Source organism: Protopterus annectens, chromosome 3.part1, assembly GCF_019279795.1.
Source record: "Protopterus annectens isolate FY-2018-M chromosome 3.part1, PAN1.0, whole genome shotgun sequence".
NCBI lineage: Eukaryota > Metazoa > Chordata > Ceratodontiformes > Protopteridae > Protopterus > Protopterus annectens.
Genome location: NC_056732.1, coordinates 1,074,457,016 through 1,074,473,425, shown reverse-complemented (window position 1 = coordinate 1,074,473,425; position 16,410 = coordinate 1,074,457,016). Strand labels below are relative to the sequence as shown.

Genomic DNA, 16,410 nt, shown 5'->3' with positions numbered 1-16,410 from the left:
TGATTTCTGGCAGGCTGCTGCAGCATCATTCTGGTAATGAGGCCCCAGCACATCCCGTGCAATGCATGCTGCCTTTGTCGCTCCACATGTCATTTTACGGAGAACATCTTGATCCTCTCCACACTTCTTCATAAATTTCAGGATGTGTTCTCCTGCTGCAAATGATAAGTTGTGTTTAGCAAGGAGAGACACAAAACCAACCTCTGCCTCAACCACCTTTGTACTTGCTAAACTCTGTGGTCCAAAGAAATCCACCATAGATCTTCCAGCTGCATGCTTGCAATTCTGCCTGTGTTTCTCACTGTTAGCATGTCGTTGCAGGTCATGTCGGCCCCCATGATGGATTGTGAAATCCGTGTTACAAGTCTTGCAGAAGGCAAATTTCACTCCGCGCCTACTCATAGAAAGCCAGTCAAAGGTACTTGCCCAGCTTGGCTGAAAAATTGTGTATCTTCTCTTCTTTGGGGTGAGAGCTGTATCTACATCCCTGTCCTCACTGCAGTCTGGGTAGTCTATACCTAGCAGGTTTGCAAAACAGTGGTGTTAGACAATGAAACAAATGGGACTAAGTGCAGAAAGGAAAATTACAAGATGTCCTCTCAATAGCAAAAATATAAGACAATAGGGCCATAACCTACCCATATCACTGGAAGTTTCCTGACTTTGCACCCTCTTCTCTTGCTCATCTCTGCTCCTTTTGTTTACTATAAAGGCTTGCATGCTTCACTTCCTTGCCTCAATGACACTTTCAATCCTCTGGTGCTCACTTGCCCACCTATCTTTATCCAAAACAAAGTCAATTAGTTTCAGAGACGCATACAAGGGTGACAAGCAGCAAAAACATACAAACACTTTAAAACTGCTCTTAATAAACCTAGAAAGTTGCTACAAGGACCTGTCATTGCATACAGTCCCCCCCCCCAAAAAAAAATATATAACTCCTGGGTCGGTCCTCAACTGTTTGGCATCTACTTCTCAGAAGTCCAGGCCAACACGGAGGGACTCTGGCTGACCAAGTTCGCAGACGACTGCAAGCTGGGAGATATTAACTTTCCAAGTGATGCAGACATCCTACAGAAAGGCCTCATTGAGACAAATGACTGGTGTCGAAACCATGGCCTTAAGCTTAATGCCAAAAAATGCATCGTCACCACCTTTGGGAAAAACTCACTTCCCACTAATTACCAGATCGATGGAAGCCCACTGAAGGCGTTATAAGAGCTCTGGGGTTGATAGGAACCTCTCCTTTGACCAACACATTGCCACTGTGGTCAGAAAGTCATTCTATGTGGCACATCTCATTACCAAGGGTTTTGTATCTTCCCTCAGACCAGTCACAGAGTATAATGCCCCATTTGGCATGTACCTCACTAGACACATGCAACAGCTGGATAGGCCACAAAAGTACCTCACAAAGAGGATCCTAGGCCTTAAACACGTCTTACACAGACAGACTCAAAAAAAAAAAAAACTCCAGCTATTCTCTGTCTTGTGTCGTCTACTTAACAGGCGATCTCTGCTTGACTTACAAAGCCATGTCTGACCCAGCTCTGTTAGAAATGCTGCATTTAAAGAAATCCCAATAGCTCCACACAACACGCTCCAGAGACCTCAACCTTATTACCACAATCAACAGAACATGCTTGAAAGACAGGTTCATAACCCAGAGACAGCCAATGCTCTGGAATAGACTTCCCATACATGTCAAGCAGAGCACCTCACTGGCCCTCTTCAAGAGAAATCTTGATGAGTGGATGGGAAATATAAAGTTCACCCAGGGGATCACTCCAGTGACTCTACTTGACAGAGGCACTGGGAGCTAACGTTGGGCGGCACAATACCAGGACACTTCTATGGGCTAGGCTTGTAAAGGCCCCAGGGCCATTAGCCTAGTACACACCTATGAACAAGAGTAGAGGTCCTACTACAGAAAAGTGGAATACCAGTGCTAACATTCTTGGATTCACAAAATAAAAGTTTTCGAGTAAGTTAGCAAACAGCCTGTTATGTTAGCAGACATATTTTGAAAATTGAGCTACAGTGTAAGCCAGAATTCTCAGGACAAAATTAACAAAAGATGGTACGGTAAAACATCGTGTAAATTAGCAGAAAATGTTAAAATGAATATGTGTTAAATTATCTCAAAATGGAAAGCAACCCTTTGTAAATGGAATCACTTTCCCACAGAGTTTGAGAACATATAGTATACAAAAAAGCATTACAGATTTCCCACATTTTGAAATGAGCTTTTGTCTTCCAAAGCACCTAATGGAAACCTAAAATGCTCTGACTCCTGGACAAAAAAGCAAACTATTCCTACAATCCTTGTCAACAAGCATTAGAGTACTCTGTAAATCATATAAACTACATTACATTTCACACGTATAGAAGCTTTATGAGAATAGAGCTGGTCTTCTACATTACCCAATGGAGTCCAAGTGAAAGAATGTAGTACAGGGACCAAGACAGGCACTTTGGCCTGTTAAACACAGTGCTGGCAAAGTGCTGCCAACAAAATGCGTTTTATATTCCAGCAAAGACCAGTTGTACATTTCAAATGTCCTTGATATTACAAGAAGTCCTTGATTTTGATTTATACTTTGTCCGATCACTAATAATAATAGCCAGTCGATAATACCATACTCTCTTGCTTTTTATTGTTCAGAAAACGCGTGTTGTAAAACCTTAAGTGAATTACAAAAATATTTTAAAAATGCCCCTGATATTGAGTCTTTGTACCTTTATTTTTGTTTTTAGCTAGAATTCTTGACCAAAAACTTGAGAAGTATGGCACCATTTATTTTTAACTAAATTGCATGGGTTGCAAAAATAGCAGATGCAGAAGGTTATTCATAATAATGTTCATAGGAAAAACAAGAACCCCCTTATAATGTGGATAAAAATACAGCAACTGTACGGATGGAGAACACATTGGAAGTACTGCAAACCAGGGTTACCCATAAATGGTGCTTTTTCTTTGAAGAAGCCTAAGGGCGCATTTAACTGAAACCAAATATGTTGCATCTTTTGAGATTTATAAAGCACTCGTCTATTGGACACATTAACAGTAAACATTTCAATAGTTCCTCCACATTTTTTCACTTAATAACTCACAACTATCGCAAGGACTCATAAAAGAACATCATGATCTGGCTCAGCAGTTCAGGAGATTACAGCTATAGAGGAAGTGAGGTAGACACAAGCAGCAGAGCAGTCTAAATTGGAAAAGAAAAGCTTATTAAACTAGAGTGATTACTGGGAAGCCTATTATACACTCCACTTAGAAATACAGGCAAGAATCAATCATTCTGTGTCATTCCACTCACATTTTTGTCAATCACTTTTGAATAAAGGTCCAGCACTTTAAATAAATAATCGGACTCTATAGTCAGAAGCAGCCAACAGCTTAATCTTAGGGAGCAGCCAGTCATTTGCATCTCCATACTATCATCTTAGTACATACATCGTTCTAGAATGTTTCTTACAATGGAAATAATACATGACAATGAGAGATGACTTCACATTGCAAAACATGCTTATATACATTTCCATAAGCTTTGTATGGTAATCCCTTTCGTCTTAAAACAAATTAATTGTAGTGCATGGAGCTCTGTGATAGTTTGAATATGAGATAAAAGCAACATTGTTAAATACCTTTCTGATGCAAGAAAGATGTCTAACAAAGTTTTATTAAGCTTATGTCTCATGCTAGAGCAAAGACAACGGCAGTGAGGAGCTAAAACAGGTTCAAGAACTGTAAAATGCATCAGACTATCACACTTCTGTTTTGTGTGAAGAGGACTGTAAATTGTATTACAGCTTTTAAAGCTGTTACAGGATGAAAGTTACAACAGATTCCACGGTGGTGCAGCGGTAGCGTTGTTACCTCACAGCAAGAGGTTCTCCCATTCGATTCTCGGCTTAGGTTGGGAGTGCCTTCTCTGTGGAGTCTGCATATCCTCCCCGGTTGAGTGGGCATTGAAAGACATGCGTTGAATGGGCGTGCCTTCGTTGAAGGCTAGGCATCGGGCTGGCAACTCGACACCATAAAAAACAATTGCCAATCATTAGCAGACCGGAGTTCGCTGTGGCGACCCCTAACCGGGAAAAGCTGAAAGACAAACAGCAACAGGATGAAAGTTACACTTTGCTTCTGTCCTGTGTCTGAGTCATTACTAAATGTGTCACAGCTGGCAGCTGATGACTGTTGTGGCCTTTGCCCGTGACTCATCTGCACACACACCTCCAACATTTCCCTGGTTAGAAACTCTACTCACCTAATCAGGATCAGGCAAGGGACTATCATTGTCTGTAGACTTGTACTCTCAAACACAGTTCAAAGCTTCTCATGAGTACACAAAAGTATTACTTGTGAGGGGAAAAAAAAGCTTGAATAAAGCAGGGTGCAACATCCTACATTTTAACTTCCATAGTGGACAGTAGCACATTGTTGTGAGAAACTGTCTCTTTCCTCCTTTATCACAAGAGCTGAAATAGCTACAATACAATACCCTTCCAATGATTTTTAAAAGAATTATCACTTTTAACCAATTTTCAGTCATGAAATCCAGTTGTATCCATATTCTTGGTGTTATAATCTAAGCTCAGATATTTCTGCACCAAACATATCTTACTTTTGCAAAGTCTATAGGTCTGTCATGCAAATGACTCCATGTTCCATATTGTCAGTATGTGTTACACATTCAGCGTTTAGATTTTACAGCAAAGTAAATATATATATATATAAAGAAAGTTAAATCATATTAGTGAGTTAACACCAAAATTTGTAAAGCAGTGCCTTGCCCAGTCCAGTTTAAAATGTCATTACACTTTTCAGCAATTACGTTTTCATTCCAGATTCTGTTAAGGAATATTCCACAGCTGGGTGGGGTAAAAGATTCAGAGCTAAAGTAAAACTAATGAAATATGTAAAGTGTGCTAGCTGTTTATTGTAAATGCATATAATATCATTGCATTTCTAAGAGGAATATGGGAAGCATAATATAACCATAGCTTGAAAATGGCTGCAACCTCCTCCACCCCTCACACATGCATCACAAATATTTTCTGTTGCCTCTAGTGGTACCTTCTATTCAGCTCATCCTATGCTGGGTGGGGAGCTGCAAAACAGTTCATTTAAGATCGATAGGAGCTACCTGGGGTGTAACAAAGCAAATAAAACAGGAACCCCCACACACACACTATTTTAGAATAATAAAGCTTGCTTATGTTTACCTTTCTTGGAAATGAATAATGTAACTAGAGTGTTGCTTTTGATAACTTATTTGAGTGTTTCTTAGCAAGAACATTCACATTTGAATTTATTATCGAGTAAAACAAAGCATACATCAGGGACATTTTTAATTTTGCTAAAGTGCATCAACCTGGTTGCCTCCTGTTTAAGAACTACTCTAACCCTGACACTCAGTTTCTATAGAGCATTTGTTGTTATGCTGTACTTGGGAATATGCTGCTTCATTACAGCTGCAGAAAGCACAATGGTTCATAAACAATGTCATCATCCTGTACCTACAGCTTTTTTTATCTTTTTTTGTCCATGTACAGGCAGCAACTGTAAGGGGTGAATAATGATTCTGCAAAACTCCCCTAGCATTCCATAATTAGGTTCCCGTCCTACACTTGGCATTGTATGTACAACTTCTTTTTGTGGCAACAGAGTGACAAGAAAACTATTCCCACCCACCCAAAAGAAAGCATTCAAACCTATACAATATCTAGTCCAGATACCCTCCTGCAACCAACTCATGAACGCTCTCATCTTTTCCTTATCTCAAAACAAGGGAATGGGAAATGCAAACAACTTAGCATTTCACTGCTTTATGCCACTAATTGCCTATAGTCCAACCTTTTTAAGAAAAGTATTGCAGATAAACATGGCTGTCCTAAATGAACCTTGATACAAACTAAGAAAAGAACCGTTAGTTATATGCAAACGAAGGTATACTGTATCTGTTTATTTGGCCTTAACATTTTATTTTAAGCACAGACTTTACCTGCACTGAACAGAGGTCAGGTACGGAGCAAACGCAAACGGACTTCTCTCGCCGTCACCGACCAAGTCAGTCACCACCTCTCCTGGCAGGCACTGGGGCAGCAGGCTCCGTCCGACACCCGTCTTCTTCTCCCCTGATGAAATGTCTTCGATCTGGAAGGATTCTCTGTAACTCCGGCCTAGTATATTGACTCCAACTCCAAGTTCTCCACAAAGCAAAATTCCCTCCCGATTCCTGGAAGCCTTTTTCAAGCCATTAATTTGGCGCGAAAAGGCTTGCAGGAACACGATTGGTCTCCATTTGGGAGCTCTCATTGGCTCCGTTCTCCGTGATATTCTCTACTTGATTGACTCAGACCGAGTTTGCGATTGGCCGTAAATGCGGTCTACGAGCCAATCAAAATTAAAAATAGCAGCACAGCAGAGCTATGCATTGGTTTGTATACCGCATTGCCAATTGGCAGTAATTGCGGTACACAAACCAATCAAAAGCCTTGTAGCGGAGCCACAGCTGTTCAATGCGGAACAGCGGAACAGTGGCTTCGCTCTTCATTAAATGCGGTGCGTTCTGCATAATCCGGAGCACTTGGATGCTCTGATGCTGAACAACCTATAAAATTACACTATATATCCTTGAAATGTCTGGTTCTGATCCTTACAGCCATAATAGTGATTCTGTGTTGTCTGCATTGTCCGACTTCAAATTGCAGGTCTTCAGATCTGACTCAGATTCAACACAGGCTACTTCCATTAGACTTCAAATGCACTTGGCTTCGTCTCCCTTACCCAGAAATCCCTGTTCCTCACCCTAATCCTGAGATCTAGTTTTCTGCTATTGTGGTTAGCAGCTTGATCTTAGCTTCTCTTGGCTTATCCTTTATAAGTACCTCAGCATAGTGCTTTTTGGTGAGATTTTTGCTTCCCTTACCCTAGTTATCCAGTTAGTTTAGTTTTTTCCATGTCTTAGGTAGATAGATAGTTAGGTAGGGAGACTTGTCTGTTATTTTGTAACTTTCTCCATTGCCCATTAGGACTTCCCATCTTCTGATGGACTTGTTTTTTCTCACATTTTTTTTTTGTTAGGAGTTTTTAGTATAGTAGAGTTTTCTTGTTTATTTTATCTGTGTTGTATATCTAGTATGGATAAGGATTTTAAGAGGTTTGTGGCCGTCACAAGACTCACACATGAAGTGTGTATATTGTCTGGGAGCATCATACCTCGACTCTGTGTGCTACATCTGTGAGAGGTTCAGGATCAGGGGAATTAATGAACGTAGGATCAACTTGCTCCTCAAGGGGCTTCTCCCCTCTGGTTCTTTCTCTTCTGTGGCTTCTCCCTCAGTTCCACAGACCAGGTCTGAGAAGCACTACCTGCAGGATTCCAGATCTTCTAAAGGGGATTGGAAGAGATCCTTTTTTTTCTGACTCTGGTCCTTCCTCCTTGGGCTTGCCAGACTCGAAGATCCCATGACTTTTGGGTCACCCGGCTGAGCTTGGAGCTAATTTCCATTGGTGCCAACAATCAGCAAGGCTCTGGATCCAAGCCTTCCAAGTCCCTTTCTGATCAAAGGGGCCCATTCTTGTAGGAGAGCTTCTCCCTTTTCACCTTAAACTCCACCAGAGCTGCTGCCAGTGACCTCCCCTTCCCCATCCCAGTACTGACTTCTCTGGCTCAGATCCAGCAGACAGGGTCATCCTCCTGTAAACAGCCCTCCAAGCCCCAGTGGGTGGCATTGTCCATCTGGTCATTAAGGTCAGTGGACAGTATTAAAACTTCTAATTTGGAGCAGCTATTGAGGCCCTTTTTGCGGATTCAGATTTTATTTATTTATTTTATTTTATTTTACATTTGTTAACCGGGCTAGTCCAACTGGATACATGTCCATTTTCAGTGGAGGCCAGCAACTGGATCAGATGCAATTAGGCCTCATCCTTTGAGGTCCAGGTCCAGTACCAGGAACCTCAGCTCCATACTTTTGGCTTCCTCCCTCAGCCCCTTCAGATCTGAGATCTTTAGATCTGGATGCTTTCCCACCCTATGGGTTAGATGCGATGGTCTGGCCGTCTTCGGTTCCAACTCATTCCTTGGATCCTTCAACACTGCCTCTTTCGGGACCTTCGGGACCGTGGAGCCTTGTGTCGAAACTGGAGTTTCTGGGTCGGGGTGATGATCCCTGCTTCAAGATCATCTCTGTCACTTTTGACTTTGGCTTTGGACAGCTCAGCTCTGATCTCAATGTTGGGGCTAGGTGTAGGTCCCTTAGGATTGGGGCTGTCTCTGGTATCTTTATGTGCTGGGACCCTCGGCCCCAAGAGGCCAACTTCCACGTCGGCCTTCAGTGTATTCTCTTCTCAGGAAAAGGATCAGGTTTATCAAGTTGGTGTCTCTTCTCCTTTCTCATCTCTGTCTGTGACCAGTCATCAGTCTGCTCCTGGATAGCCTCCATTTTGCCCCTGTGATAGGGCTTCCAGCCTCTTCCCCTTCTGCCCCAGCTTTGCTGGATTAGGAGGTTTCAGGGAAGAAGAAGTTTAAAAGGCAATACCTTGATTCCCTGGAGGAATTTGTCACCGAGGCTGTTGACCTCAAGGAAGGAGAGGGTTCCCCAAAGTCTCCACAGGGTGATGCCTCTTTTGGCGACTTATTGGAGCTGCTTCATCAGCATGGAGGCTGGACCACCAAAGCCTCTTCTCCAAAAGAGTTGGTATTTTTGGAGGCCTTCTGCGTAGGTCCATACAAGCCTTGGGTGGTTCCCCCTCTGGAAGTTCTTATAGACCTAGTGTCCCAGAGAGCATGGAAAGAATCAGACACAGTGGAGCCTATTTCCAAGAAGCTCCTCGGTTCCCCCAGAATTGGCCACATTGTCATAAGGGAGTGGCCATCGATGCTATTGAAGTGGCAGCTACCACCAAGAAGGAAATGTCTGAGGAGAGCTCCTCAGCCCACCCTCCCGAACAAGAAATCTTGGGCTTTGGATCATTTATGGAAGCACTTCTATGCCTCAGCCACTTTTTTGCTAAGAGCTGTTAATTATCTATCACACTTGACATAACTTCAGTGTGAGTTTGTGTCTGAAATGGCAAGATGCAGCAGTCTCCAGAGACTCAGAAGACACTGAAGACTCAGTTGCTTTCCATTGCCAATGTTTCCATGAGGTTTATTTCAAGTATGGTCAATGGAGCAACTCGAGCAGCTGGCTCTGGCATTGCCATGTGGTGCCATGCTAGAATGCTTTCATGCAACTTTGCAGATTGCGTCAAGGCATCCTTTGTCAATGACCCTTTTGATGGCTCTTCATTGTTTGAGCCCAAGGTTAAGGATACTCTAACAAGGCGTGTGCAGGACAGGAAGAAGCTGGCTGATGTTGTAGTGTGCTTTGCCACTCATCCGTGGACCTTTTCAAAAAATCAGAAGGGGGGTAAGCACCTCTTTTTCATAAAGTTACAGCAGTCTTCTTAGGCCACTCCTTCAGAGGGTTCCTCCTGAGGACAGGGGGGAATCATAATGGCGGTCACCCTTGGGGCAGGGGTGTTCTACAGAAGCAGGGTTTCTGCGGAACTTTCTCTGGTGAGCCCTTTCAGCAACCATGAAGGGTTGCCTGACTGTCCTACTGTGGAGGCACTCTGGGGTCGTTTGGCTCTTCACCCAAAAGTTTGGGAGGCCATCACCTTGGATACATGTTTGTTAAGAGTCATATCCATAGGTTACTACATTCCCTTTTCACAGGTTCCAAAGTTTCATCAAAAGTGTTTCCCAGACATTCCACCATATCAGAGACTGCATGCAACTGTAGAGATTACGAGCTGCTCGCAAACTGAGCCATCCAGGAGGTCCCACCAGACCAGCAGGGATCCGGGGTCTATTCCATATTCTTTTTAATGTCAAAAATGAACGAGGACCTGAGGCCAATTTTGCATTTATGCAGATTAAATCAGTTCTGGATGGTCACTGTGCAGTCTATCTTACCTCTTCTGAAGAAGGATGATTAGATATGCTCGATAGATCTCAAAGATGCCTACCATCATATCAAGATAGAAAGGAGCTCCAGGAGGTTCCTGCTCTTTTGGCTGGGGGCCAGTCATTACCAGTTAAGGGCCCTGTCGTTTGGTCTCACCACAGCCCCCCAGGTGTTTACCAAGTGCTTGGCAGTGGTCACAGCCTGGCTTCGGCTGCAGGGATTCCAGGTCTTTAATACCTGGATGATTGATGCCTCACTGACCCTACAAGAGCATCAGTGATCATGACCAGGGATAACTTACTCCAACTGTATGACCACTTAGGCATTACAGTCAGTTATCCTAAGTCAAGCCTTCAGCCTGTTCAGTTTCTAGAATTCGTAGGTTGTCACCTGGATATGATCAATCAAATCAACAGGCTTCCAGGTTCCAGAATTTTCAGCCTTTGTGCTCAGACTTTCTCAGATCTTGCTACTTGGAAACCTCTGGCTCACGGAGTTATGAAACATAGGTCATATGGCAGCATCCCTGGGGTTTATTTCTTTAGGCACATATATGAAGGTTCTACAATGGACTCTGGCCATTTAGTGGGCTTTCCTTAGCCATCTAGTGGACTTTCCAATATGGCTGACGAAGGTGCGTCTCAAATAAATTGGTAGTGTAACCAATGGCAGATCATTTGTTCTTCTACCTCCCTCAGCCACAGGCACCATGGATACCTCCCTGCTGGCCAGGACATTTTGAAGAGAGAATGGTTCAAGGGTCCTGGTCGTCTGCAGCTCCCCACATTCACATCAATGTTCTGGAAATGAGAATAGCCCTTTTTGCATTGTTAGCTTTTCAGAATACCCTTCACAGAGGTGTGATTGGGATACAGACAGACAGTATGTCTGTTGTCTGGTATCTCAACAAGCAGGAGGGAACACATTCATATTTTCTTTGTCGGGAGGCTATGAAGGTTTGGCAAAAGGTGATTCTTTCTCAGCTGTTTCTGATGCCAACACACATCCTACGGAAATCCAACATTCTTGCTGACAGCCTCAGAAGGAGCATTTTATCACCTCACAATTGGTCCCTAAATCCAAGGCAGCTCCAATATTTTGGCATTTGCTGTAGATGCAGGGTTTTTTTTCACCAATAGGCCTTACAGATATAGGACAATGGCAGAAGAGCATATGTGTGTGTGTGTGTGTGTGTGTGTGTGTGTGTGTGTGTGTGTGTGTGTGTGTGTGTGTGTGTGTGTGTGTGTGTGTGTGTGTGTGTGTGTGTGTGTGTGTGTGTGTGTGTGTGTGTGTGTGTATGTATGTATATGGGTGTCTGTGTATAGTCCTGCACTTTGTATTATTCCTTTTCATTCACTAGATGCCAGTGCAGCTCTGACTATACTTTTGTGAAATATTTTTTTTGTAGTCACTGGCTTACAACATTCCTCACTTTGTGTCCCATGATGCAGAGTTTCACAGACTGGAATGCCATTTTTATGTTTCCAAGCCTTTGGTTTATGCACTTAATATTTCTGAGAACAAATGTCGGTGTTTTGTTATTCAGATATTTTTGCAAATATTCATCCAAGCACACACATATTTTTCTAAGATGATGCTTAAAGGCAGCACTTATGTTCATTGATTTGCTAGATAACACTTTATGCAGCCCATTTCAGCATTCTGCATTCTGATATTGACGGCTGTTAGTCTGCCATTCCAGGTGCTAAATATAAAATTGTCCGGGAGATTGGAGTATCTGCTCTTTAAAACTCATTATTCTCATTTTAAGCATGTGTAATTTGTTTACAAATCACAAGATAATGTGCTCGTATGAATGCTGGGAAGGAAGGTATGACTGTATATTAGGTATTTGTTACATGCCTTTACAGATTTGTCTGAAATTGCATTGCTGATGCTGAATCCAAGTGTTGATGACAGTCAGTTGTAATAAAGCATACCGTCAGTGTTCATATATGTTGGTCATTTGGCATCTTATTTTTTCTTTCTGTGTGGCGGGGTTGTGGGGGTTACTTGTTATTATTTTACTGTTTCTTTTTAAGAGCAGTATCAGAATGGTTGGTTATATATTTAGCGTGTTGTTTCAATATGCTCTGTCTGCAGGTGTACAGCATATAAAAGAGGAAGAAATACATATAGTGATTATTTTTGTCCCCAGAAAGCATATCTGGTTCTGACTATAAAGTAGGCGTTTTCAGGTGTGACTCTTTCATTTGATTTAGCTTGTTCTTCCATGGTAGCCACAAAATGTACTGTCATTTCCTTTAGACACAAGAAATGCACCTGTCTTCATTTGCTTTTTTCTTTTATAAAGTTATGCGCAGTATATATTTCTGAAAACAGTGGTTCCATTACAAAAGTAAACATGTATTTATAACAAAGAACTTTCCGGAGAAGGTTACCTACATACAACAAGTTAGACTTAGTGCATACAGAAAACTTTTTAGAAGTGCTTAGCGGTGAACAGTGTAGCAGAGGTAACTTTAAGAATTTGTGCCTGCAGTGAACATAGCACAAGATGAAGCTATCCTTAGGCTGTCAAAACCTGAAGGTGCCCATTGATTGTAGGAGCCCTGGGAATAGGGTAAGTAGCACAAGGAATCAGTATTGTCACTTTAAAGTTGAGGCCCAGAGAAAGGTGTTTCATCAGTTCTTCTGTTTAGAAGACAGATGTATCCAATAGTGTGGCACTTGAAATCAGGGTTTCTAGTTTGAAAGCCGTGTAGGAAAGCATGGGTCTTATGAGCACCTGAGCCATCATGCTTGTTAAGGGCAGTGCATATCTCACAGAGGCCAAATTCTGGAGTCATACTGAAGACTTCTTATAAAGAAAGTAAATTTTGTGGTTTATTGCCATAGTGCTAGTGAAATGCGAGTCCTTTTACATTTGGTATCAGTTGTCACCCAGCTTCAGAGACTTACCTAAAAGTGTGTGCCTTCAAAATTCCCACAGAGCAGTTCATATTCCATTATGCATCCTGAGGATGTCCGAATTGAAGATAAGTAAAGGTCTGCATGTTTCACTGTTGGTGTACCTAAAACCTGGCATATAGATGATTCTCTGAAGGTGTAACTGAAACCTGGCATATAGAGATGTTTCTTCCAAGTATGACACATTCACAACATGGCCTGTAATTTATTGCTGAGCTGAAAAATACTAGCATGAGTATTGTCTGTGGGCATTGTGGTAAAGTTGGGAGTAAGGAAAGAACACGTTAGCAAGAGAGGTGGCAGGGCTAAAGACAATGCATAAATGTAAGGTGGACTAGAAAAAGTAATGTAACAAAGAGATGGTAGTGACACAGAAATGGGAAAGATTACAGAACTTGAACTGGCTGCCAGTAGTGAATGAGCCCACAGGTACAACAGAGTAGGATGCACCAAGGCACCTGACTGGCATGAATATTTTTCACCCTTCCTATAGTAATGTGCTGTGTAGGTTTCTCTTACATATGCATTTTTAGTATTATATGTTTTTAAAAAGTAATGAAAGAAAGGTAACACTGTTTTCTCCTGATTACAGAACCTGGTTGCATCATACAAGGAAACCCGGAATGGCTTGATAGGAGCAGAATATTCAACTAAGTTTGCTCCCTGGTGAGGAACGTCTTTCTCTTTCTTTAATGTGTATTGTCTTCTGTTGAATCTATTCCTGGCCATCTAATTTTGTCCTTTGCTGCTCTCATTGCTGATGTTTAATGTAAATTTCCAGAAAACCTATAACATTCATGTACTGGCATTCCTGCTTTGTAGAAGTTTGTTTCATAGTATGCGAGAGCAAGCAATCATGCTTTTGTTTCATAGCACCATAGCATAGAAATTAAATGGATCCATGTTTGTTTTTGTTACTGATAGTGTGCGCTTGCATGTGCGCGCGCGCGCGTGTGTGTGTGTGTGTGTGTGTGTGTGTGTGTGTGTGTGTGTGTGTGTGTGTGTGTGTGTGTGAGTGTGTGTGTCAGCTACTTGGGTGGGGACATAAAGCACTGGTCAGACAGAGAGGGTGCTAAAGGTCTTGGCTTGCCCATTCAGCTGAGATTGCAACCCTGTAGCTGTGCCAGTGGGGAATCTTATTGGGGATTTGGAGAAAGAGGTAGAAACCAGCCCCAGACTGACTGTGGTCTCTGTGTACTCTTAAGGGAAATTGCACTTTACTGTGTGTTTACTTGTCATCTTCATAGTGTGTACATCCCCCACTGTTGCCAGTGGTGAGGATTGAGGCTCCTTGATTACTGAGCACATGGTGCAGTGTCACATAAGTAAAGGAAACTCTTTGCCAAAGGCCAGGTGGAGAGTTTTGAAAGCAATCTGCAAATAAGAAGAGTCAAACTTGTCAGACTGCTTGAGGGGTTGACAGCCAATGTTTTCTAAACCTCATGAAATAGCAAAGGTAATCCAGTTTTCTGACCTTTATGCTGATGTAACACTTTAAAAGGGCCTAATATCCAAATATATTTTCCTACTCTTTAGACACAAACCTCCTCAGTGTTATAATTAGTAAGACTGGATATGGTTGTTGTAGTTCTTATCTCAAAGTTGTACAAAAGAAATTAAAAATAAGACTTTGCATAATATTGAATGTTGCATTGTTCTGGTCAACTAAAGCAACATGATAAGATGAACAGAGAGAGCGAGAGAGACAGAGAAGGAGTAAATCATTCATTGCATGCAGCATTCAGATCATTTTGTAAAACCTGCCATTACATTGTTGTGAAGATGGGCTGTAAGAGCTTCAGAGATAAAAGATCAATCCAAGTATTGAACTTTTTTCTTGTAGCTGCTGATTTGTAAAAAAAATGGAAGGATAATTGCATTAATCCACTTCAGAAACAAGAAAACTATAAATATCTATTTCAAATTTATATTAAATCTGTAATATTAAAAACTGAATGTAAACAAAGACATGACCAATGTAGTTTTACACCTGGTTTATGTTAGAGCAGATAAATACCAAGGTGTCTTAATATACTGCATGCATATTTAATCCTAGAATACAGCTGCCAGTTTGTATTACAATAAGTAAATCCAGTGTATGTTTTAAATTATTTGAATATACTTAAATTATTGGGATGATCTAGAAGCTCATTGAAACTCATTTGTAAGTGGTGGGAGGAATGTTTTGAACTGGAAATGTTCAACTCCCTGCACCATATGTTAACTCTATCTTGAGGAAAGGGGCACAGTGACTTCAGAGAAATATTATTTGAGATAATCACCATCCATCAAACTATCCATCTGAAAATCCTTTAATGTATATCATATTGCTTATTTCTTGATTAAAATTTAATTTTGTACAAATTATATTTGGTGTCACATTATATCACTTCACATGCCATGATATTTTATTGTATTTCACTGCACTACAATCACATGACATTATGTTATTGACTCTGTTTTGAAGAAGTTTTTATTAGAGTTTAACTAAACAAATTGATCATAACAATAATTGTATTTAGAAATTTGTTAGCATGAAAAAGAACAATATGAACAAGAACAAACAAGAACAAGTATTTTCAAGTGTCTACTAACAATGAAGATTCTCAAAAAATTCCTAATACATTACAATTGATATGAGTGTAGCTATTTTTTGTTTATCTAGCAGTTCCTTGAAATTTGTCCAAGTATTATGGTAGGAGGTAATTCTAGTAGATCTTGATTTAGTAGTGATAATTTCCAGATGACGTACTTTGGTTGCAATATTTGTGAATTCTTTGAAAGAGGGTGTAGCTTCATTCTTCCATTTCTTGGTTTTAACTTTCCTCGCAATTGATCAAATGGACCAAAAAAGAGGGTATTTCATTATTTTAACACAAACAGAAATAAGAGCATTAAAAATAATTAATGACTTAGATAAAACAAAATTGTCCCCAAATCAAGCCTGTAAAAAATTTATGTTATTCCAATAAGGTGTAACTACAACACAATCAAAGATCTATGCAATAATTTCCAAGTAAAAAGTTTCAGTCTAAGAGAAGTTGCCTATTTAGAAGATATTAGAAATGATTTTTACCCTTCTCATCTGGAAGTCTGTTAATAATGTGAGTAGAATAGTTCCAGTAATTGTCATTGCAACCTTTTGTTTCTTTTCTCACCACTTTATATAATTTGGATAAGAGACCCTCTCCCAGTGTGTTTTGTTGTATTAATAGTATTAAAAATTCAACTAATTTTGGGATACAGTCTCTTACCCTTGGTTGCATTAACTTAATTTTACCTTCTACATATTTTCTGCTATATTGTACATCCAACCACAATATCTTTGCTTAAATCATATTTACTTATGATATAATCAACAGAATGCAGTTTTCATTATTCATTAATTGAAACCAGTATGTCCGATTGTTTCCTTAAATGTAATCATTGTGTCTAACTTTGAAGTGAAAATATTATTTTGAGAGTATGCTATGGGGAGAAGAAGAAAAATCCATGACTTATATTTTGAAT

At 40.8% G+C, this 16,410-nt stretch overlaps 1 protein-coding gene across 1 annotated transcript in view; it reads left to right on the top strand.

Annotated features, from left to right (window-relative positions):
• LOC122798356 (cryptochrome DASH-like) overlaps positions 1–16,410 on the top strand; it is an 807,604-nt gene that overhangs the window by 410,120 nt on the left and 381,074 nt on the right. The window contains exon 8 of the mRNA XM_044067208.1: positions 13,493–13,566. Within this exon, the coding sequence (XP_043923143.1) occupies positions 13,493–13,566 (74 nt within the window). The remainder of the gene's footprint in view (positions 1–13,492; positions 13,567–16,410) is intronic.